The 22,876-nt window shown below is 37.4% G+C and overlaps 4 protein-coding genes across 4 annotated transcripts; 1 reads left to right on the forward strand and 3 right to left on the reverse strand.

Annotated features, from left to right (window-relative positions):
• Positions 1 to 596: 596 nt before the first annotated feature.
• Positions 597 to 2,781, reverse strand: LOC6572321 (protein lin-7 homolog C). Its single transcript, XM_001998424.4, has 4 exons — positions 2,642 to 2,781; positions 2,310 to 2,576; positions 1,894 to 2,027; positions 597 to 1,540 (listed from the first exon to the last, which is right to left on the reverse strand). Exons 1-4 carry the CDS (start codon positions 2,676 to 2,678, stop codon positions 1,391 to 1,393), a joined length of 588 nt encoding a protein of 195 aa, XP_001998460.1. The 5' UTR covers positions 2,679 to 2,781; the 3' UTR covers positions 597 to 1,390.
• Positions 2,782 to 3,380: 599 nt separating this feature from the next.
• LOC6572320 (poly [ADP-ribose] polymerase) lies at positions 3,381 to 7,697 on the forward strand. Its single transcript, XM_001998423.4, has 6 exons — positions 3,381 to 3,595; positions 4,245 to 4,386; positions 4,445 to 4,775; positions 4,852 to 5,382; positions 5,609 to 6,178; positions 6,246 to 7,697. Exons 1-6 carry the CDS (start codon positions 3,482 to 3,484, stop codon positions 7,534 to 7,536), a joined length of 2,979 nt encoding a protein of 992 aa, XP_001998459.1. The 5' UTR covers positions 3,381 to 3,481; the 3' UTR covers positions 7,537 to 7,697.
• Positions 7,698 to 7,784: 87 nt separating this feature from the next.
• On the reverse strand, positions 7,785 to 10,461 carry LOC6572319. Its single transcript, XM_044007632.1, has 2 exons — positions 8,064 to 10,461; positions 7,785 to 8,002 (listed from the first exon to the last, which is right to left on the reverse strand). Exons 1-2 carry the CDS (start codon positions 8,485 to 8,487, stop codon positions 7,923 to 7,925), a joined length of 504 nt encoding a protein of 167 aa, XP_043863567.1. The 5' UTR covers positions 8,488 to 10,461; the 3' UTR covers positions 7,785 to 7,922.
• Positions 10,462 to 10,793: 332 nt separating this feature from the next.
• LOC6572318 (E3 ubiquitin-protein ligase hyd) lies at positions 10,794 to 22,851 on the reverse strand. Its single transcript, XM_001998421.4, has 19 exons — positions 22,690 to 22,851; positions 21,476 to 21,673; positions 21,138 to 21,417; positions 20,851 to 21,068; positions 20,363 to 20,604; positions 20,111 to 20,301; positions 16,349 to 19,819; positions 16,138 to 16,282; positions 15,842 to 16,075; positions 14,749 to 15,221; positions 14,455 to 14,659; positions 13,630 to 14,397; positions 12,559 to 13,560; positions 12,424 to 12,500; positions 12,046 to 12,365; positions 11,773 to 11,979; positions 11,553 to 11,700; positions 11,267 to 11,497; positions 10,794 to 11,203 (listed from the first exon to the last, which is right to left on the reverse strand). Exons 1-19 carry the CDS (start codon positions 22,749 to 22,751, stop codon positions 10,991 to 10,993), a joined length of 8,685 nt encoding a protein of 2,894 aa, XP_001998457.2. The 5' UTR covers positions 22,752 to 22,851; the 3' UTR covers positions 10,794 to 10,990.
• Between the last annotated feature and the right edge of the window lie 25 nt (positions 22,852 to 22,876).

The raw sequence follows: 22,876 nt of genomic DNA on the forward strand, positions 1-22,876 counted from the left end.
TTTTTTCGTTAAACTACCGTGGTATTTTGCAAACAGCTATGCCACCCTTATGTCGCTGTACATGTTGAATTTTGCGCTTCTTACACCATTTTTGTTTAGCTTGTCGATTTGTATAGACAAGCTATTTGTTAAATAGACGTACACATAGATCTTATCAAACGCGCTAAAGCAAGACATTATCACTAACCATAGAACACAGAGAAATGATTTTTTGTTCCCATGTTTTCATAGCCCGAACCTAAAAGTGAGGAGCCGAGCAAATACGAAGTAGTATGGGCACTAACACTGGAAAAGAAACACTTTACATTACTTGTTCGGTATACATATGTATGTATTCTATGGTTAGTGACATTATTTCAGCCATTGACAATGAAACAAAAAACAAAAAAAATTTACATGGCAAAACAATTTAATATCGCTCCATCAACAATCCCGTAAATTTTACATAAGAGATTTTATTCTGAACACAGCGTATGGTAAACTGAAGCGTCAGAAAATTCTGTACTATTGTGGTTTAGGCAATGCCGTAACAATAAGGTTTTCATATTCAAGACAGCGTCTTTGATAGCCTTATTAGTGCATACATACAGTTTAGATATTATTCGATAATCACTTCGATTGATAGCAAAGCAATGTATTTATTTATGATTATTAAAAGTAGGTTTATTGATTATGGAATTGTTTTCAATACAAAACGAGAGACATTAGCTAGATTCGTGGACATTGGTATTTGCATAATATATTTTAATCGAAAAGTGAAACTTTTGCTTATTTAAAGTTATACGTTGAACGACATAGGTTATTTAACGATTTAAGTATATTGTATATGTAATTCGCTAAGAAGATATCATTTTTCTTTTGGTAAGCGGCATTACTTAGTGTTGATATTATGCGCTACGGAACGTCAGTGTACGCACTCTGACCAAAAAACTTTATTCCACTGAATTTTTAAATGTTTGTTCCATTAAAAAGTTAATCTTTTCTGCCTACTTGCATTAGTCAGTATTCAAGATAGATGTAACTAGCGTACGTTTCTGACGGGATATAACTCGGAGAAGCTTACAGTTTTTGGATTCACAATATCGTAGAGTTGTTGCATGGCAGTTGTTTTTAATAAATACTTTCCACATTTTGTATTTCAACGAATAAAATATTAGGCACCAAAATAAGTACTTCAAAAGGGAAACGTTACATCGAAATATTCGCGAAGACTAACGCGAATAACCTAAGACTAAGCATTCCATGTTGTAGAAATCCTCGTAAACATCCATTCACTCCATTTGGATTAATAGGCATTAGTTCTCGTAATGGCCGAACGAATTTTATCATTTATATGAGATTCATAAATCATATTGTAATATTCGTCAAGGTAATGCATAAATTATAAATTTTATTGACGACGACGGGTATTACGTTGTTTGTCAAAACGCATTTCCATTTCTTCAAGAACTTTAGGCGTATAGCGTACAACAAGCTTTACGGAGCCAATCGCTTGCTTTAATAATTCAACCGCTCTCTCGTGATTTTCGCCTTCAACAGACTGAAATGTAAAATATATAAAAGGTTTATTTATTTTATGATGACTTAAACACATAAACGGACTTGAAAAATAGTTGGATATTTGTATCTGCTAAGCAACACCAAATTTTAATAAAAGGAACAAAAAGTAGATTTATTCAAATTATTTTTACCATCGTATGATCAAATGAACTTGCCATCTTTTATTTCTACGCTAAAACTTCTAAACCTTCTAGTCAGTCTCCCCCATAAACAATATTTAAAATAATAGTCTTTTAATTTATCTGAATATCGACATATTAACTTTGAAGAGATATGTATGTTGCTGACAAATATTTTAAGCTAAGCAAAGTTCTTTAGTTATAGTTTTCTTACCACTCCGTTAACGGAAAGTAACTGATCTCCTCTTTTTAATCCTCCATGTCTATCAGCAACACCGCCTGGGATAATTCGAGAGATATAAATGGGAGAATTCTGTTCCTTGCCTCCCATCACATTGAAGCCCAATCCTGAAACAAAAATAGATTAGAAAAAACATTTAAATGCTCATTTATATATATTGTTCTCCTTCCATTTCATATTCTCAGAGCTTGTTCTGACTTACGAATATTTAATACATACATATGATACGATAGTTATATCATTTAGTAAAAATTGGTGCAATCCCCATCTAAATGAGGAATCTTTGGTGAACATATTTACACACCCAAATTTATCATTATTTTACACACAAGACATTACACAATCCATACAACTCTTGGTTGATGATAACATACCACCTATTTACATACCTTCCTCAGTTTTAGGCAATTCAACGACTCGAGGATGGGCATGGCCTTCGCTGGCAGCAAAGGCAGCCACAGTTGCTTTAGCTGTTGCAGACGCCCTAACATCGTGTGAGCCCTGTATATCAACAGTTTCATAAACATGTTCATAGACTTCACGAACAGAGTTCAAGAAATCAGAATTAAGAACTTTTTGTAGTGCAGCCAATTTTGTTGTGGGAAAGTCTCCGCTGGCCTGAAGTTTTTCTAATAGCTCTATAGACCTCTTGACGTCTGAAAAATAATTGATTTATATTTAGAATCAATGTGGATATTTTCTGGGCAAAGAATAATCTAACCTCTGGCCAGGGTCAATGGTTCACATATTTCGGTCATTTTACTGTTGCGTAAATTACGTATAATACTTAATCAAATACTTCTACACACAATCTAATCCCTTTAGTAATTTCCAAATATTGGATTTTTATACTTGCACTAAAAATACATCGATAAGTCAATACATCGATATATTTGTTTTAAGCGATGATAGGATTAGGGAATGTCCATGAATTAAAAAATAAATTAAACGCCGTTGTTATATTAATATTCTATTTTTATAATAATAATAATATATATATATATAATATATAAAATATAAATACAAATAAATTCAGTTATGAAGTAAAATGTCACCGTTCGTAAGAAAATTATGGTTCTATAATTAACTTGTAGCTACTCATCATAATAATAAGTAACGCAATTAAGTTGTCGAAGTATGTAATGTTTTGGTGTCTATATACATATGTAAATATATATTTTACGTAGGTCTCATTATTGAGAAACCCACAATTAAATCATTAACTACTTTAAGTAAAAACCCAAGTCTCATATTCGTATCATGTTATTATTTGAAATATATATTTATATATTCTATAATTTATATATATATTTATATATTAAAAACTATGATTTTGTCTTGTTTGTAAGATTTAATATATATACAATACGATACTCGTATATTATGATATTGTTTTATTCCGTAGTTTCAAAAGAAAACTATGTTCATTCATTTATTTTTATCGATGTAAGATTTGTATAAAATGTATCGATATAAAAGTTGGCGTTTCATTAGAGGGTTTAGCGGTTAAATTTGCTTGTAGCGAAATACATTACTTATACTTCAAAAATAAACTTGAAAGATGGATGTCGAATTGCCCTACATGGTAGAATATTCAAAAACAGGTCGAGCTTCTTGTAAAGGATGCAAAACTCCCATTCCAAAGGATGTTGTAAGGATTGCTGTGATGGTGCAGGTAAGTTGATGCATGTAAAGTTGTTTGGCAGTGCAATTTGTAATAACCCACTAAGACAATATAACAATGTACAATAAAATCAGTCTATTTAACTTGTTAGGAATTGCAACAATATTTGATAAACTATGTACCGAATCAATAGCGATTTACATTTGTAGTAGTACGTATAGGAATGATGGCGAAATTCAAGCAACTGACATGTCGATGCATGTCAATACATTTTTAGTCGACTATATACCCGGCAACTTAATAACAATAATTTGACTGCGATTTTGAGGTGATCGATCGACGATTGTTTTATTAATTAATAACAATCTTTATTGACGAAGTAAGGGTAAAATCGTTATATTCTTGATATTTACATATGTATTTGCACGGAATTAGTTTATTGGATCCGAAAATCCTATTGGCAACTTGAGGCTTTGTTTAAGGTACATATCTGCACATGACATGAGAAGTATATGAGAAGAGCGCACAGGGAAAGCGATATTGCCGATCACACAAATCCAACTCGAATGGCCGCTCTTATAACATTATTAATTATTAATATACATATAACACATTCAAGCCATCGAATAGCTTAAGTGAATATATTCCGTCTCTATTGTAATTTTATTTGACTTTTCAATTTGTATCTTCATATTTGTAGTCCGCCTTTCATGATGGGAAAACGCCAAATTGGTTTCACAAGGATTGCTTTTTTAAGAAGCAAAAGCCGGCTTCTGTGGGGGATATTAAGAACTTTGAAAATTTGCGATTCGCAGACCAAACTGAAATTAAGGAAATGATTGGTTGGTTTACTCAATGTTTTGGGATACAGTAGAGTTATAATCAATCCATCGTTTTCAGGGTCTGGACCAGTAGTTGTTGCCAGCAAATCGGGCAAACGTTCAAAGGCCGAACAGGCCGCACTTAAAGATTTTAGTATTGAGTACTCAAAATCAAGTCGCGCAGGCTGTCGTGGCTGTGAGTTAAAAATAAACAAGGACGAAATTAGGGTGTCAAAAACCGTTTACGATACTGAAGTTGGAATGAAATACGGCGGGCAAAAGGTTTGGCATCATTTGGAGTGCTTTGCCCAAATGCGTGCCGATATCGGGTGGTTTGATAGTGGTGAAAATCTACCCGGATATAAGTCATTGAAAAAGGAGGATAAGGAACTAGTCTTAAAGACTCTACCGTGAGTAAACCGTTATTTGTTATTATATATATTAGTAGTTTAGGAAGAAATTGGTATTAAAATAAATAATTTACAGAGCGATTAAATCTGAAGATATGCCTGAAGTCAAGAAGCCAAAACTGGAACCAAATATAGAAGCCGAGGAAAAAGAAAAGATGAAGAAACTACAAAAACAAAATGATGTTCTGTTTAAATATCGGGATAATATAAAGAAAGAAATGAAAAAGCACGATATTGAAAAGTTATTGAGATATAATACACAGGAGCCCATTCCTGGTGACTCGGAAAAGCTGCTAGATCAAGCAGCAGATCTAATGGCCTTTGGCGCTATAAAGCCCTGTCCGGAGTGCAAGAGTACTCAATTCATATTCAACAAATCAGGTTATTCTTGCAATGGAAATATATCTGAATGGACCAAATGCACGCAGCTATTAACTGAGCCCAAACGCACTGCATGCAAAATCCCAGATGAATTGAAGTCCGAGTATAGTTTTTTGAGTTCCTACAAAAAAAAGCCCGAAACGCGTATTATTCAATACATTCCTCCAAGTGCAGCAACTATTGCTAAGGACATTGCCATAAAGAAAAATCCAGATGAACTTGATGGGTAAGCAATCAGGCAATTATGATGTTTACAATTTTGCATGTTTTACAAACGTATGTTTGTTTATTAATTTAATTTTTGTCTGTGCACGTTTTTAAGCATTCAATTACGTAAAGTTAGTTCATAATATATTTATGTAATTTAAAAGAATATTTATTAGACATACTTAGTCTGATTCATCTGTATTGAAATATTTGTTTTGAAAACATCGCTTTCGTGTTTATTGCAGTCCTAAAGTTAAACGAGAAAAGCCACCGCTATATAACTTTAAATTCTCAGTTGTGGGCTTAAAGGAAGAAGAGGAGGAAATTAAAAAACGAATTGCTAAGCTGGGAGGAAAGTGTGACAGCAAGATCACAGACGGCACCATTGCTGTGATTTCCACAGAAAAAGAAGTAAAGAAGTTGAGCTCTCGTATAACTAAAGCGAAGGAGCTTGGCATACACATAGTTCCTATGAAGTACCTTGATTGCGTCGAGTCTGACAGCAGTGGCGCTCTCAACTTTATAAGCAGTATGACCCTTTGTGACTGGGGAACAGATCCAGCCGCTCGATTGCCTCAAGATGAAATAAAGAGCTCGAAGTCAAAGAGTATTTACACAAAGTCGGTACCAAAGTCGGTTACTCTTAAAATGAAGAATGGACTGGTAGTTGACCCCGGGAGTGGTCTGGAAAATGTTGCGCACGTCTATGTCAAAGGCGACGATAAATATAACGTTGTACTTGGCTTAACAGACATACAACGAAACAAAAATTCGTTTTATAAACTACAACTTTTGGAAGCCGACACGAAAAATAAGTAAGTTATTGAATTATTGCATTACAAGACAAGTATCTAAAATACCTTTCCTAATTGTTATATATAGGTATTGGGTCTATCGGTCTTGGGGTCGTATTGGCACAACCATTGGCAACTCAAAACTGGAGGATTTCCATTCACTAATCGATGCTAAGCAATGCTTTTTCGATGTGTATGCAGATAAGACAGGCAATGATTTTAGGAACAGGAATAATTTTGTCAAAATGCCGGGTCGAATGTATCCGATTGATGTTCAATACGATGCGGGTGATGAATCAAAACAATCGAAGTTTGATAATATTCCATCTAAACTGGATCCTGCGGTTCAGAAATTAGTACAGCTTATATTCGATGTCGACACTATGAAGAAAACAATGATGGAATTTCACATAGATATGGAAAAAATGCCATTGGGCAAACTGAGCTTGAAGCAAATTCAGTCAGCGTATACTGTTGTCAATGAAATTTACGAGTTGATTCAGCAAAGCGGGTCCAATGCTAGATTTATTGATGCCACTAATCGGTTCTACACATTGATTCCTCACAGCTTCGGAGTCCATGCGCCACCGTTGATTGAAACCATAGAGCAGGTGGAGAGTTTAAGGCAAATGTTGGATTCGTTGTCTGAGATTGAGATTGCTTACAATTTAATAAAGCACGAAGATACTTCGGAGGAAAAGAATCCATTAGACAAGCATTACGAAAAGTTGAAAACACAACTGGAGCCGATCGATAAAAAGAGCGACGAGTTTAAGCTACTCAAAAATTACGTGCAGAATACGCATGCATCTACTCATAGTTCATACGAGCTGGAAATAATTGACGTCTTTAAGGTAGCCCGTCAAGGTGAAGCTCGTCGCTATAAGCCATTCAAGAAGCTACATAATCGAAAATTGCTTTGGCACGGTTCGCGTCTGACAAACTTTGTGGGAATTTTGTCTCACGGCTTGAAAATTGCGCCACCCGAAGCCCCACCAACAGGCTATATGTTTGGCAAGGGTATTTATTTTGCAGATATGGTGTCCAAGTCGGCCAATTATTGTTGCACCAGTCAGCAGAACTCTACAGGTCTTATGATGCTGTCCGAAGTGGCCTTGGGCGACATGATGGAATGTACGGCTGCCAAGTATGTAACCGAGCTGCCCAAGGGCAAACACAGCTGCTTTGGCCATGGGCGCACGATGCCCGATCCCAAAGAGTCGCATTTTCGAGATGATGGAGTTGAAATACCTCTGGGAAAGCCCATCACCGATGATAAGTTAAAGTCTTCGTTGTTGTACAATGAGTTTATTGTGTATGACATTGCACAGGTCAATATACAATACTTGTTCCGCATGGAATTTAAATATAAATATTGACAGAATTAATTCGTTAAAATCGGCGAAATGATTATTAAAATCATCATACAAATTAACATTCATTTCACAGAAATTAAGTATTATTTCAACCAATTTGTCTTGAACTACATCTGTTACATGTGTTTTTTTTTTGTGTTTAATAAAATTTTTGTCGTACAATACGTTTATATATTTTATGTCTTGATATTTTGATTGGGTTTTTAATGGTCTTCTAGTTACATAGATCCCTTGAAGCAGGAAAAAAATATTCCCGAGATAAGATTTTAACTTGAATTTTTTTATTTGTTTACATAAATAGGCACTTCATTTTTAAAAACAAAACAAATTTACAATAAATAAATAAATAATACTCTTGCAGATACAAATCTAAAACTATTATCAAACTGTTATGTAGTTTCTTCCTCAAAGGCTTGAATGGAGCTCATTATAAAATCATACACACTATCAATATGTTTTTGAAGTTTTTCTGGAAATAAGATATTTATTAAAAGGTATATTTAAATGAACTCTCATTCCTTAAGCCTTACCCTTATCCGTTTCCACGTGCTTGCTGTTAATTTCGTCTTCCATAGACATATTATCGGTGAACATATGCTTCAGCTTGGGCAAAACGAGTAGCAAGCAAATGATGCCGATAAATTTGACTATTTTCTTGAATATTAAGAGTTTCAAGACGATCTTGCCGAGAGTTAGCAGACTTATTTTAGACTTAAGCTTTGCTAAAATTGAATCGTGCGCCTGATATGGTATAGGATGAGCGGGCTTATAGTACACTGGCGGGGGGGAGTTGTAGAATGGGACGGGCGGAGGACCATAGACTGGAGCCGGTGTTGGCGCTGGAGGCAAATAGCTATTATCTGGGGGCAAATAGCTATTATCTGGTGGCGGGTTATACTGATAGCCTCCGCCAAGACCATCTATGAAAAAATTGGAAACACAATAGATTAGCATATATTTCAAATATATAAAAATTAGTCCGTATAAAGTATGAAATGTAAATTGTATAATACCAATATCATTTCGTTAAAACGAAGGATTAATTCGTGCTCATCATGATTAAAGAACGAACAAATAAATAAAGAACACTTAAAATAGTAAATATGTTTTATGTATAGTATATGTATGTTATTTTCACATAAACTTGTTTCAAAGCACATCGTAGTATTAGACCTAGGCCTCCTCCTTGATATATGTCTAATCAGCCTTCATATTTTCGGTAAGCATTGATTCATATAATGGAAAGTCGTTTAAAACCATTTTATGATACTTCAAATGCACTTTCATACATCAATTTCACTTTCAACCACAATTGAGCTGAAGGAGAGGAGAGAAGGGATTTTCACTTTTGTTTTTTAAACAGTTCACCGTTTTCGTGTTTTCTAAAAATGTTTGTTTTAGGCATAGTTATCTAAGATTCACACACCATGATCTGTGTTATGTGAGTTTTGCAATGCATCCGTATAGGTGTCCTGCCCTGCGGATATATCCCATGCACCTGTGCACAGCACAAACCCGAATAATATCACGAAATTCCGTTTCATTTTTAATTTTTTGTGCACTGAGAGCCAAGAAATGCGTGGAGTCGTAACCAAAACTGAAATGAACGTTGCGTATGGCGAGTAGTATGTTTTAAACCACGGATGTAAGAGTTTGGGGTCGATACTGCACACACACACACATACATGCAATTGAGGGATTGGCATGTATAAATGATTATTTCGTTTTCGGTGCGGACTCACTTAAGTATGCAAGAAAGCGCTGCATACCCGCTACGTGTTTGTCAGATTGCTCGATACGTGCAGTAGCCGCTTCGAACTCTTTTGGAATTGTCGCGAGTTACAAAACTTTCACTATCCAATTTGTAGAACAAATTAGTCTTAATTGAAAAACGTAAATATTTCAACTATGCCTCAAAAGAAAAGAAAAAGCTCCATTGTATTATATATTCGTTTTAATTTGCGCTCTTTATACCCTGCGCGCATATCCCAGGAGTGCAACGACTGCAGCTGCTCAAAAGTATGCGGCTGGCAAAAGAAGTCTTGTGCATATTTATGTTCATGATTACCATAAACAGACATCTAGCTAGGGGCTCGCATAGACGATTCGTTTCGCGATAGACGATTTGAAGGAAATATAATCACGATCATGAATCTAGACTCTATTCGATTAGCTCTTCTGGGCATAATAGATTTTCCCAAATGTAGGTCAAAGCCAGGATGCAAATATTTCTTTCTGCTGCCCTTCAATAGTAGACTGGATTTTACAACTATTACTATAATTTTTAGAAAATTTATTTTTTTTCTACCAAGGGTCTTTAATAACGGTTCATTATATATGTCTACTTGCAGAAGGCAGATATAATACGATGTGAGTACATTAGTTTTCACCATTGCTTTATGCAAAGATTTGTAAGTTGGAATATGGAAAAAGTACCCTAGGAATTGGATTACACAATATTTTTAAATGCTGAAAAGTATTAAGCTTTGAAGCTACCATGCCTCTTATATGTGATTACAATTTTTTGATTTCAAAGTAATAGTACAAAACCATCAAAATCTTACATTTTGAAAATAAAAGAAACTAATATATTGCCTGGGGGATCTGTTGTTGAATATACAAAAAGTTTGATTAAAATCTAGGTCAGATGATTTCTTGAAAAGCTCAATAAAAATGGAATCTGCGTTACAAACTGGGTGAATCCAAGCCAGGTACGTTAATTGCAGAATATTTTACTTGTTTTATAACTGCGCTCATCTGATAAGTTACCAACAAAATGTGTAACAACTGCAGCCAGACATGAATGTGTAATTCATGACCCGCACTGATATAACTGAGTGCTTGTTTCACTGTTGGTTAACGAATGTAGTAATGTAAGTTGGACTACTTGCTATATGCGTATTGTTCAGGTTGACATGTTTCTAGGAAATTCCCATGTCTACACGTATCTGATAACAAGTGACAAAATAAAAGTAATAGACATACTATACTTATACACCAAAAGCTTTTAAATAAAACACTTTTGTTAATTTTTTTATTTAGGTTACCATTATAGATTTATTCCCTGGTTAATATACATATTTATATATTGTAGTTTATTACATTTCCTACATTTAAATAAATGTAATAATAAAAGCAAACTTGACCTAACTCCTACATCTTAATCTTTGTTCATTTTAACATTTCCTTAGTGTTTGTTATCCAGTCGAACTGTATGAAGGAATGAATGACCTTATGAATTCCTCTTCAAAGACGTTATCTTAAACCAGAACTATTGCAATATTTATAATGTCAGAACCAAATTGAAGGAATGGAGATACATACATATGTGTGGTTGGTTACAAATGTGGAATAGTCATATTTAAAAATTTTTATCAAATACCAAAAAAATAAGAACAATTCGCATAAGCAAACATACGGCAAAAATAACGTAAACCAGAAATTGGTAATTATTTGCTTAAACGAATCCAAAATTTTTGGATTTAATGGCCATCAGCATTTTACTACGTAAAATTGATTTGCTGGAATAGAGAGGAATATACAGTCGGGATATACAAGTGTTTGCAGTAGGAAGATGAGAGTCATCTGCTGGTCGAATAGTGACAGATGGTAGGGGCTGGAAGCCTTCCTCTGAGGCTGGCAAAGCTGGTGATCCTGTCCAGAAATATACCTGGAATAACCATAAATTAAGCAAATATCTTCTAAGATAATTAACATTAATTAATTAACATACCAGATCTTGGCGCTCTAGCGTATTCATTTTCTCAACAATACTCCAGAACCATCTTTTGAATTTCAATAGCTTGTCAGGGCCTTCACTCGATTCGTCATTAAATGTTGTATATGAAATTAGTGTTGAAACATTGATATCCCCGACACCATTCAAGAGTAAACGTAGATCCTCCGCAGTCAAGCTATTCATGCAGTTGTCCGGTAAAACATCAAAAATACCATCCTTTAAAGCCTGTAAACACATATGTTAATGAATTCAGAAATAGAATGAGTTTTGTATGTCTAACCTCAAGAGCCTTCTCTTGTGACTTAATGAGCCTATATTCAGTATAACGTCTAATATATTCAAGTATGTTACTCGACGTTACGGGTATATCACGTCCGCCAGGTATCAATTCACGGTTGCCACAACCTTCTTCTTTCATCAGATCAATGCTATGGTAAATAGAAAAACATAATTTTAATACGTGTATATTAATTATAGATTAAGGTCCACTGGATACTTACACAAAAGTAAGCTCCATTCGGTTGATGGTTTCTTCTCCTTCCTTTGTTTGGGCGTTTTGTATGATCTGTCTAAATGATTCATACAAGGCTGGATCAAAAAATGCGAGGTCATGAAATTTAATTTTTCGACCAAGCACATATTTTAATACATGTCTTTGAAGGAACAGTGGGAGCAATTCATTTTGCAAAAGGCAAAGCCCAATAAGTCTAAAAACAGCATAAAATAAATAGATTATAAACCCATATATCTAACAAAATTAATTGTGATCTAACCTGCCAATATTTCTAAATGCATTAATACGTTCGAATGACGCAAGACCCTGTCGTGGAGTATAAAAGCCACGTTTACCCGGAGAGTAAAATAATGGCTCATTATCGTCTTCTATCGGTTCAGTTGCAGCAGATGGCGATTTTTTCTGTTGGTTCTGCATGTTTATTTCCGATTTCAGTTTAAAGTTAATTATCTCAACCGCCTCGTTAACTTTTTGCCGAAGTGTTTCATCAGAAGACAGAACTGATAGAAGCTGCGGAGTGGGTATTTCCAGTAGCATGCCAGTTATTTTTGCAGCGTGCACCGAGTTTATTGAGTGGATCTAGAAAACATATTTAAATTATAGCTTTGATTTAAAGATTACTCAATCATTTACTTACTTTGGGATACAGACGCTCGCCAAGTTGTTGTAGGTGAACTGATAAATGGTCGTTCGAGCCCTCAGCCGTGTTATTATCTAAATAAACAGTGAATTAAAGAATGTATATAAAAATTCTCTTAAGTCGCATTTTTACCTGCACTAGACGATGGAGTATATGGTCTAGCATCTACATTTAATGTTTTTCGTTCTCGAGCTGTACGCCACAATATTTTGCTGCCGGTTCCACGTCGCTGCAATGTGGGGGGATCACGACTTGAACCGGATACGGTTCGGCTGCGTAGTATACTCGAGAAAGGTACTCCATATTTGCTGTGTGTACCACCCACTTGCACAGAATCGAGATTTGGCATTTTTGCGCTTGCGAGCAATGCTTCCGAAATGGAAGTGTAAAAACTGCGAGCAACTCCTGAACCTTCACCGGGCTCATCCTTAAATGTCACCTTAACTCTGTTAAATGTTATAGGTGGCTGAGCTCGTCGATTTTGTGTGCCGAATTGAGCATTTAGTTCCTTAAAGGTTTGGATTATTAGGCTTTCCCTATTTCGCTCAAGCTTACAGAGGACTAAGTCTCGCTGTTGTCCATTGCGCAGTTTTTCCATATGTCGTCTAAAGCGCATTTCCTTCACTGGGAAACCTCTCAATTCTGGCAATACAGATCCGTGTTCCATACCCACGTCATCCATGAAAACACGTCCGAAAAGATCAAGAGCCAATTTCCACCGACTCAGCAGGAAGTTCCATGATGGCAACTCAGAAGAGCTACTCTTGTAAAACAAAGAGCCACGGATGGGAAACATAACAGTCTGCGATGGCAGCTTCTCCCGGCAATTATCACATTTAAGATGGTGTGGTGTGGAAGTAGCGGTTGAGTTTTTGCATTCGGGTAAGCTATTGTCGTCGGATTCAAGCTTCAGATTCGATGTTCCAGCTCGAACAATAACACTACGAACTGCTGATACTGATAAAGAGCTCTGTATTGGTGACACCTCATCCCTGATGCGACTTTGGCTTGGTGCAATAATAACTTCTGGACGAGTTGTTATTAAAATATCTGCTGATGTACTAGGTCCCGCCGAAACATCGATCATTTGTACATCCTCTGAATCAATATGATCTTTAGAGTACGAATTAGCAGCTATTGAACACAAGTGAAAGTTTCATATTAAGCATAATAATAATTATATAACAGAAGAAGGAAACTTACCTTCAGACCCTTTATGTGATTTTGAATCATCCAAGCACTGTTTTTTCTTTAGCTGAACGTAAATATTTGAATCTCCAGTGTCGTCGTCCTTATAAGATCTGCTGTCTTCTTTTACTTCGATAGTTTCAACATTATTTTCAGATTCTGTTATGCGCTGGCTGACATCATTCTCATTTGCTGGCGTATCAGCTTTCATAAAATTTGAGAAGCCTAACCTAGTTGGAGGTTGGTCAATAGATCCCTGATGGGAAGTATTACTTTTGTCTGTGTTGTTTTTAGCAGTAGGTACTGCGTGCAATGGTAGATTGGCAAACAGTTCCTGGCGTTTTGAATTTGGTTGCAGAAGGTGTGGCTTATCTGCTAGTGGCATGGCCATATCAAGTGGTAAGTCAAACCCGTCCGGAGCAGAGCAACCCAGACTTAGGGTCGAATCAGACCTGGTAAAGAATGCGTATTTGCGAATATTCGTGTTAGCCGATGCGTTGCCAGAACATTGCCTATCGGCATTCGAGCTTTCAATGTTGCTCAATTCATCATCCGTGTCATCTGTTTCCATACAGTTTGATAAATTGTTTACTCGTCCGGATATATCGTTTTTATCATAAAAGCTGGTATCATTGCGCATATAATAAACGAATGCATCAAGCACATACGAAATGTGGCGCAACGCAGTTATATCCAATACGGGAAGTGCATCTCGATGCTCTGAAGTATGCGCACGCATCAATGACAGGCAATATGTGAAGAAATCACGTCGAGAACTTGACCCTACAAATGAAATGGTAATTATAAAATGTTTCAGCTATAATCTCAACTTGTACTCACCAATTACATTTACACCAACATTTGTAGAAGTCGAAGTGGAAGCTTGGCTTGTAGTTGCTTGTGCGCTAAGATTGAGCGGATGCAGTGGATGATTTGGATCAGTGTAGTTAGTCAAATATGCGCCGAACTTCAACTGCGCCTCTGTTCCATCCATAACAGTGAACATCCAGTCCCATGTTGGCTTCAATCTTTTTTCAACAAAAGCCTGTGCATAATAATTAGAGTTATTGATTATAAATATTTATGATAACTATAATAGACATTATCCGTCATCATCATATATGTGATACTCACTTGAACGGCAACCGCTTCCTCAATTCGAATCTTCAATGAAGTCTCAATATCGTTCGTCATATTGTAAGACATAATAGCTAAAAGCTCTGATATTTGTCGTATAGTAATACCAAAAGCGCGGCCCAAATTGCTTGCAGTCGTGGCCATTGTGTGAGACTCGGCAGTTGGCGTATTGACAGCTGTGCTGGCTGGCACAGCAGAGCGACGCAACGCCATGGGATCAATAAAAACTAAATTGGAACCAGTTGGGACGCGCACAGAGGAGCGAGTATTATCACGGCTTCTGATGGCCCATTGCATTGTTTGTGGAGTGAGATCGTTGCGTGAATTAGGATTAACGTTTCGACGCTCAAGTTGCTGATCGTTGAAACTAAATTCATCAGATTGGTCGTCCGATTCGCCATCCTCAGAGCCGTCTTCTTCTTGAGCCGAGGAGTCCCCAGATTCATCTTCCAAAAATAGAACACCAATGTCTACAAAGAAATTATTTAATTAATGACAGTTTACTTGTATAAAATACAATACAATACAATAAAAATAAATGAGATTAGTTAAGCATATTTCCTTCTATAATTATGTTCTCTCTTCAAGTCGAAAAATACATTTTGTAAAAGAAATTGGCTCTGCCATAGGTACCGATTTCACCCTGATATCATATATCATTATGTAGGTTTTCGATGTCTGCACATAAGTGTGCCACTCTAAAAAAAAAGTCAGAGAGTAATCGAATGCATCGGTCCTTTAACGAGTTCATTCGCGTTCGGGCAGAAACTCCTTTTAGTTATTTCCGCTCTGAGTTGTCCCCTCCCGTTTGGCAGAGTTAAATGTTAGTCTTAGTATTGGTATGTATAATTAACGTACGTAACGAACGTAAATCGTATTACTTGCTAAATGATTTTCGTTAAAAGAGACTCGAACAGGAAAGAACTACAGACATTTGCTCAGAGCAAAAGCGATTGATAATTTCTTTTTGGTTAATTTCGCGAACAGAGCTTCAAGATTGCAAATACGTCTATTTGAGTACTATTAGAATATACATAATAAACCTATTTTCATACGTATGGAATGAAAATAGATTCAAAGCGTATTTTACCTGTTTCCGAGCCAACAGTTGCTCCAGTTTGCACGCTCCTTTGTGCGTCTTGATTGCTCTGGTTGTCATCGGAATCAGATTCGGTTTCAGCATCATTGAATGTGAAATCGTTATCACTCTCATCATCCTGCATGCCTTCTTCATTGCGCTGATTCTCTATCAAGTCATCGTCATGGTTGCTCAGATTAGATTCTCGATTGGGAATTTCTTCGGATTCCGATGGATCTCGAAGACCTAAGAAACAATTTGTCGTTATAAATATATATCCATTTGTTATTAAATATATATATACTTACTGTCCATTGCAACCACATCATAATTTTGTTGCACATTGAAGTTGGGGTTTTGTACATTGATGGCATCGTGCACGACAATCTGTTCAGCGGATGCTTCAACATTGGAAGGCGCCAGTGGCTCAACACTGAACAAGTCATCCGAGTTCTAGAAAACAATTTGAGTGTTAGGATCAGTGGATAAATTGACGGTGTCTCAATAAAGGGAACTTACATCCAGATTAGATGAAGACATTGTAAATGGAGCAGTAGGTCGCACGACACCGAGTCTTACGGGTGCAATTAGGGCCTCAGATACCTCGCACAGCTCCTCAATTGATATTTTGTGAAGTGTCTGAAACACCTTCACGCAACTCTGAACGTATTTGTTGCACGAAGTGTGACTCTTTCGTTTCTCTGGGTTTGGCTGTTTCTCCAAATTGAAGATAACAAATACACGCGCCACAGACCGCACAAAACGTCTCGCTACTTCCTCAGCTTCTTTGCAACGGCCAGGGACAGCGAAATTCTGCAGTTCTCGTACAAGAGTCAGCAGCAGAGTATCCAGATGGTCGCTTGTGCATTTTACTATCAGGCTGTGCGTGAACTTGTCGAGCAGTGTGGAGCCATGCTGAGATTGCATGAAAACATTGAAGCTTTCAGAGTTACCTCCCTCGCTGCTGTTACCGTGTGGATTTAGATTTGTTTCGTTTCTATCTGCGCCGCTCATAATCATGGAGCGCACCGCTTGCCAGTCGATCAAAAGACGCTCAAGAGCTTTCCTAGCAAATTTAGGCGGCTCCAGATCATGGTCTGGCATGTCGCTATCCATGTCCAGCGAAGAAGATTTTCGATTGGTGATAACAGTGCTGCTTCCACTGGCATTTCCCGTGTTGCCCACATTACGGACCCTTACATTGAAGCGGTATTGCCTTTGCTCAACTATCTGCCGTCCGACCGTTTGAATGAGGAACAGCAATATGGACTCTCCCTTTGAGTTGAATTTGGTAACCAAATCAGTGCACGAAACGAGCTTGCAGAGCAGCGCAAAGCGCTTGGTAAGGTTTCCTGCGATTAGTGCCTTACATTTGCATTTTTCCCAGCAGTCGCAGTAGGCCGTTGGTGCAGTGCGTTTAAGCTTACAGTCGTGGCCCTTATGGCAAACGCGTGCGCATTCGGTGCAGCAGCATAAAGAGCCAGTTAGGCCGCACGTTTTGCACTCAAATATATTTTGGTTAATATGATCTGCACCTGTCCAGGTGAAGGAGCACGTGTCGTTATAGCATATGACGTGTAGAGGGGACTGATCAGCCGGCGACCCACTGGGGAATATCATCGCCTCCTTCAGATGGGTGTCCTGCTCAGAAACACTGAGAATGGTATTTAGTATTATAATACCAGCTTCGTAGGCGCGACATGAAACGGCCAGCATAAAGGGAGTTTGGCCCTGAGCATCCTTTGCGCTCAACATTTGGTAAAGGTAAGGGCGCAGTGCCACACTAGCGCACATGTGCTGAAGGATCAGAATGGCTTGCTCGCGTCGTTGTAATAGGTCGAATGTATAGTTTGGAGATCCCAATTTGCTGCTTGACGCAATGTTTTGAGATGACGAAGGCAGCACTTTGGAAACATCTTCATCAGATGTATCCGCCGCGTTTTGAGCTCCGGTTGTGCTAAGGTTGCTAGCTGTCCCTGGGTCAAGGGCCCAGGGTATTGGAACATAGGCATGATCTTCGCCTGCACTCGTTGCTTGCTGACTGTGATTTTGATTCTGCTCCGATTGTTCGGTGTTGATCAGTCGATTCATCATGTCACGCAGACTTATTCGATTCTCCCTGCTTAATGAAGCAGAAGCTGAAGATGAGCCCATGCCAGGCACTGTAGCGAAGCTCGAGCTCTCGCTAAAGCTGCTTCCATTGCCAAATGCGGTGCCATATGACAAGGAAGGTCCTGCACGTGGCATGGAAACTCCAGAAGCGACAGGCTTCTTATCGGAGCTAATAGTGTTGAAATCTGATAAGTTTTGTGAGTCCTTGTTTGATGTGGGTGCGCACATGATAACGCAGGCATGGAATATGTTACGATTACCATCGCAACGCTCTTCCACAACCGAAAGAATATCTTTGCGGTCTTCCTTTTCGAGACGCATCAGCAGAGCTATGCAGTTCTTTACATCGCACCGCAGTATGTGTGGCATAAACTTCTGTGTTTCGAAAAGCAAAGCGGTCATGCATACTTTCGACTTAAGATTGATGCAAGATGCTGACGGCGGTAGCGATATTGTAGCCATAGTAATCGATTTAACAGGTGGTAAGTCAAACCACTGGGGATCCTTTATGGAACCAAGACAGTCTTTAGCCAGTGGATAGAGCGCTCCGTTGCCATCCCTCAGGACAATCGTACTGCTGTTGCCATTGCAATCATTATTGCAGGCCATTGTAATGTTGTTGGCAGACGCTCCTATAAATGACGCAGAGTCTGTGGGGAATTGGCAGTTTTGTTCTTGCTTGCTGTTGTACAGGTTATAGAGACTGTAATGTATCTTGCCGAACAGCTTCTTAATCACATGAATGCCACGGGTATCTACAGCAATAGTTAGCAGCTGAGCGTTTGCGGGATCGGCACCAATATTTATTTTCTTCGGTTGTTTTTGTAGCCAATCCGGTCCACGTGATGAAACAGCTGTTCGAAAAACTTGGACATCTTCGCGTCGCAATAGGCGGCATTGCTGCCAGTCATCCTCCTTTCCTTCATCTTTGCTATTTAGTCCGGGAACGCTACTGACGCAAGTTAATGGTGGGAATCGGACTGCCACGTAATCCCCATCCACCTTCAGCACTTTTCCAACAGGGCCCACTTTATCCTCAACGAATACGACATCTTTCAGCTGCCATAGCTCCTCGTCTTTTCTTCCCTCTTGACAACTGTTGCCATCTTCTTTAGTTGTCATTCTTTTGGTACGTTTATGTGAAGTAACACTACCGGTATCACTACATGTGCTAGATGCTGGTGAAGGTGGAGGTGGCATGTCGATGCGATCAGTAGATTCCTTGCTTGTCGAACTTATTTGTCCACTCTTTCCAGAACTTGATGGCTGTGCGGGAGTGGTCTTGGAACTATCCTTGTCAGCAATAGCGCTATGGACATTTGAAATCGTTCCCAGAGTCTGCGCCTTATCAGACACCGAAGCTGAGCCCACATTTAAGATCTTCATGCGACAAACGTCTGCGAAATCCCACACAGAGTTTAACAGCTGTCCAACTTTGGGCACTCCATTGGTGCACGTGAAGCCAATAGAGCCAGTTTGGTATATAGGACACTTCTTCATAACCACTTGTGATCCTACGTTGATATCTGCGACAACCATTTTAAATGGTTTCTTATTTTTTGTTCGAAATTTATCCCACAAGTAGCGGCGTTGATCGAAAGGAAGAACTCCCCACCAATAAATATTATTGTTTTCGGTCCTAACTGCTGTGTATAGTGAGCAAACGTGTATTGTTGCAATAGGGTCCATGCTGAATTCATTAAAAGCGGTAGCAGCATGCTCCAATTTAGCACCAAGATATCCCAGCTGTTCGTCCATCCAAGTAGCGACTCGATTCGATTCAGTCACTACGGAGCATCTAATGAAATTTGCTGATATTAGCTCCACCTTTTCTCCAATGTTAAGGGCCATGGTCTTTGGATGATAAACGTTGTCAGTCTGTAAAAAGTCAATAAAACGTTGATTTAAGCATTAAAATAGGTTTTACTTTCCGATATATCTAATAAAGCATTCCAATAAAAACAACCATTAACTTGGTTATAAGCAGATCTTATATCTGATTGATCTCATATAGTTATACATATGTATTTCTAAAAATGAGTCCAAAATCTGCGCTCTACTTTTCTCATGATAGAAAACACTATTCAGCAGAATTTGAATTCCTACTTAAGTGGTTGAAATTCGAAATACGAAATTCACAGCTGAATTTTTATAAAATGCCGTACTTACATCTGATTTGTACGGCTCCAAGTCTGACCAGCGCCACTGATGCAGTTCTCCATTTTCCGACAGAGCAATAAACTCAGAGTACAATGCTCCAATAGTCTTAAAACGTGTTGATGGTTTGTCGGGCCAAGGTTGTAGTTCTTCTGATATCCATATCGGGGAAGGTATGGAAGACGGTTCCTTTTTTTTTGGATCTACATAAAATTTTAATATTGTAGGTTTTTTTTTCAATTTAATTTTTAGTCGAATATTTACCTGTATCTTTATCCCATGTGTAATCATCCTTACTTATCCAGCGACGTGGGCCGTAGTATTGACGATCACGCCATCGGCTAAACGCTTCGCGATCAGCATTAGCCGAGGATATCTGAGCTGATAGGCTGGCACTTCCTGCTATGACACCGCTAGACGAAGCCGATGTTCGATTGGACTGATTATTATCTGTGCCACTTGAACTGGCACTGTTCCGTTCACTACGAATCCGATCAAAAAGAAGACTACAAAATAAACGATTTTATAAGTATGCTAATATTAAGATGGCCGGCTTAAGGCTCTAAGTTACAGCAGACAAAACGTTTGTAATATTTTCAATTATTGGCTGCATACGATAAAAACAAAATATTATTTAATGGTCTGGGGTCTGGGTAGGTTAGGACTTCTAGGATAAAGGTAATTTAAATTTGTTTTGATATTCCTTTTTTAGTATAGGCATCTATATTATTAAATGTTCTGGTAATACTTACTTTCTTATGCTTGAATAATTACTAAATATTTCTTCTGAGAAAAGTCCATCCGATGGATCAATAATGACGCTATTATTGTCACCCGAAAAACCATTATCTAATAATGAAATTAGATCCTCTGGCACATAGTTGTCTCCTCCCTCTTCTGTATCTTCAGCTTCCTCGTCATCGCGTGAAAGCAAATTGTTCACGGCTAAATTAACGTCAAGGTTTGTGCGCTACAATTTAAAGAGCGGGATATAAGAATATTTGCAATAATATTAAGTACTTTCTTTGAGATAACAAACCTGAAGTTCTCTAATAATGAGATTCCTACTTTTCCCTTGCAATACGACTTCAGCTTGAGAAATAAGCTCTTCAGGCACATATGTGGCTGGTACCGTTACAAGGGGTCGATTAGACGAGCTGCCCCCAATTATTACCCCTGTACTTCTTGATCCAGAGCCTTGACCACTTGAGCTTGTCCTACCTGTTGCTCGAAGCAGCCGTGCACGAGAGCGAGCCATAGGCCGAGAGGACGATGGTGCCTTTGGTGCATTTGTTGCCGCTACTCCACCAGAAGGCGCACTTTAAGGAAGCATTACCAATATTATTCTTGCGAGTAAATTATTATTGGATTATTTACCATTTATTGTCAGATTTGGTCAAATCGAGTTTTTCAGAATTTATGGAGAAGGCGACCCGAAATGCTTTTCCATCTTCTAAAAGCACTCCAATATGGTTAGGTCCAATTACCACCTCCCTTACAGGTATTTTCAATTGCTCAAATATTCTATGAGTACCGGAACCGAATCGATTTACTTTATCAGAGACTTCTCGTATTCTAAATTGAATTAATGAAAAATTTTACGGAAATTAAATATGTATTATTAAACATATCGTGCAATTCTTACATTAAAACCTTAACTTATTTAGGTTCACAGGAAAAATTAAAAATATGTAATGCTTTGGATACCTTGCAGTATTGCACGTAAGTACAACAGACATATTATTAAAGATATAGTGCAATCGTCATATTAAAATTTAAACCTCTTTGCGTTCATAAGTAAACACGATTATAAATCTAAAATATGTAAGGTTCTGGAAACCCTACAGTGATTCACGTGAATTCCACAGACATGGCGCATATTTTTTGTCTAGAGTTGTCTTTCACATTCGAGAAAAAAAATGCCGACAAAAATAACATTAGTATAATGCTCAGCTAATTTTTGCAACTTTATGTTCTTATAAAAAAAAAAAAAAAAAAAACAACACACACAATAGGTAATTCAACACTTTAGATGTTGTAGGGAAGCAGTTTATAGGTGTATAAGTACACACACAAGTCCTTTGTAGTAAAATGCCCGAACACAATTTTTGATTGCATTTATTTTCCCGTTTAATGACATTTTTGAATATGTATGCTGAATATAAGAATGCAACAATTAAGAAGTACCTCTGTATTACAAACGTAGACATACACAATTTGTTGCCTATGGCCCGTAGATATACATGTACATATATATATATATATATATATATATATATCTTTATATGCCAATATGCATATAAATTATATATATGCATGCATGTGTATGGAAATATTATATCTGCACACAAAGATGATTATGTATAAATGTGTAATACTTTAAACTCGAATGCAGACATATAATAGAACACTTATTAAAGGCCAATATTGTCTAATAAATGTACGTACATGTACGTACATGTACGTTTTTCATATACATATATATTTTAGAGTTTAATAGATATGTACATGTGTCTAACATGTGCGGATGATCAATACTATGTACATATGAATGCACTAATTTATTTATTAATATTAATAAAGTGATTTACCTTTCAATGAATTGTTCATCAGTCCCTGGAAGCGGTTGCAACACAAATTGCATAGAAACCATTGTAAATTTCTTTAACTATACGAAATACAGTTCTCTCTCAATTTTCATTTCAGCTTAGAAAATGTAACTATAAATAGGGATGCCACAAAAATTCCGAGATCACACTTATATACGATATTCACATA

Source organism: Drosophila mojavensis, unplaced genomic scaffold (genome assembly GCF_018153725.1).
Source record: "Drosophila mojavensis isolate 15081-1352.22 unplaced genomic scaffold, ASM1815372v1 contig_19, whole genome shotgun sequence".
Classification (NCBI taxonomy): Eukaryota; Metazoa; Arthropoda; class Insecta; order Diptera; family Drosophilidae; genus Drosophila; species Drosophila mojavensis.

Coding starts and splice junctions, on each gene's coding strand:
- LOC6572321 (XM_001998424.4), bottom strand. CDS start 2,678: ATGACCGAAATATGTGAACCATTGACCCTGGCCAGAG. Junction 2,028..2,309: donor ATTGCCTAAAACTGAGGAAG/GTATGTAAATAG, acceptor TTTTTGTTTCAG/GATTGGGCTTCAATGTGATG. Junction 1,541..1,893: donor TACTTTCCGTTAACGGAGTG/GTAAGAAAACTA, acceptor TTTACATTTCAG/TCTGTTGAAGGCGAAAATCA.
- LOC6572320 (XM_001998423.4), top strand. CDS start 3,482: ATGGATGTCGAATTGCCCTACATGGTAGAATATTCAAAAACAGGTCGA. Junction 3,596..4,244: donor GGATTGCTGTGATGGTGCAG/GTAAGTTGATGC, acceptor TCATATTTGTAG/TCCGCCTTTCATGATGGGAA. Junction 6,179..6,245: donor GAAGCCGACACGAAAAATAA/GTAAGTTATTGA, acceptor TGTTATATATAG/GTATTGGGTCTATCGGTCTT.
- LOC6572319 (XM_044007632.1), bottom strand. CDS start 8,487: ATGCTAATCTATTGTGTTTCCAATTTTTTCATAGATGGTCTTGGCGGA. Junction 8,003..8,063: donor GCACGTGGAAACGGATAAGG/GTAAGGCTTAAG, acceptor TCTTATTTCCAG/AAAAACTTCAAAAACATATT.
- LOC6572318 (XM_001998421.4), bottom strand. CDS start 22,751: ATGGTTTCTATGCAATTTGTGTTGCAACCGCTTCCAGGGACTGATGAA. Junction 21,418..21,475: donor ACCAAATCTGACAATAAATG/GTAAATAATCCA, acceptor GCTTCCTTAAAG/TGCGCCTTCTGGTGGAGTAG. Junction 19,820..20,110: donor TGGAGCCGTACAAATCAGAT/GTAAGTACGGCA, acceptor GACTTTTTACAG/ACTGACAACGTTTATCATCC.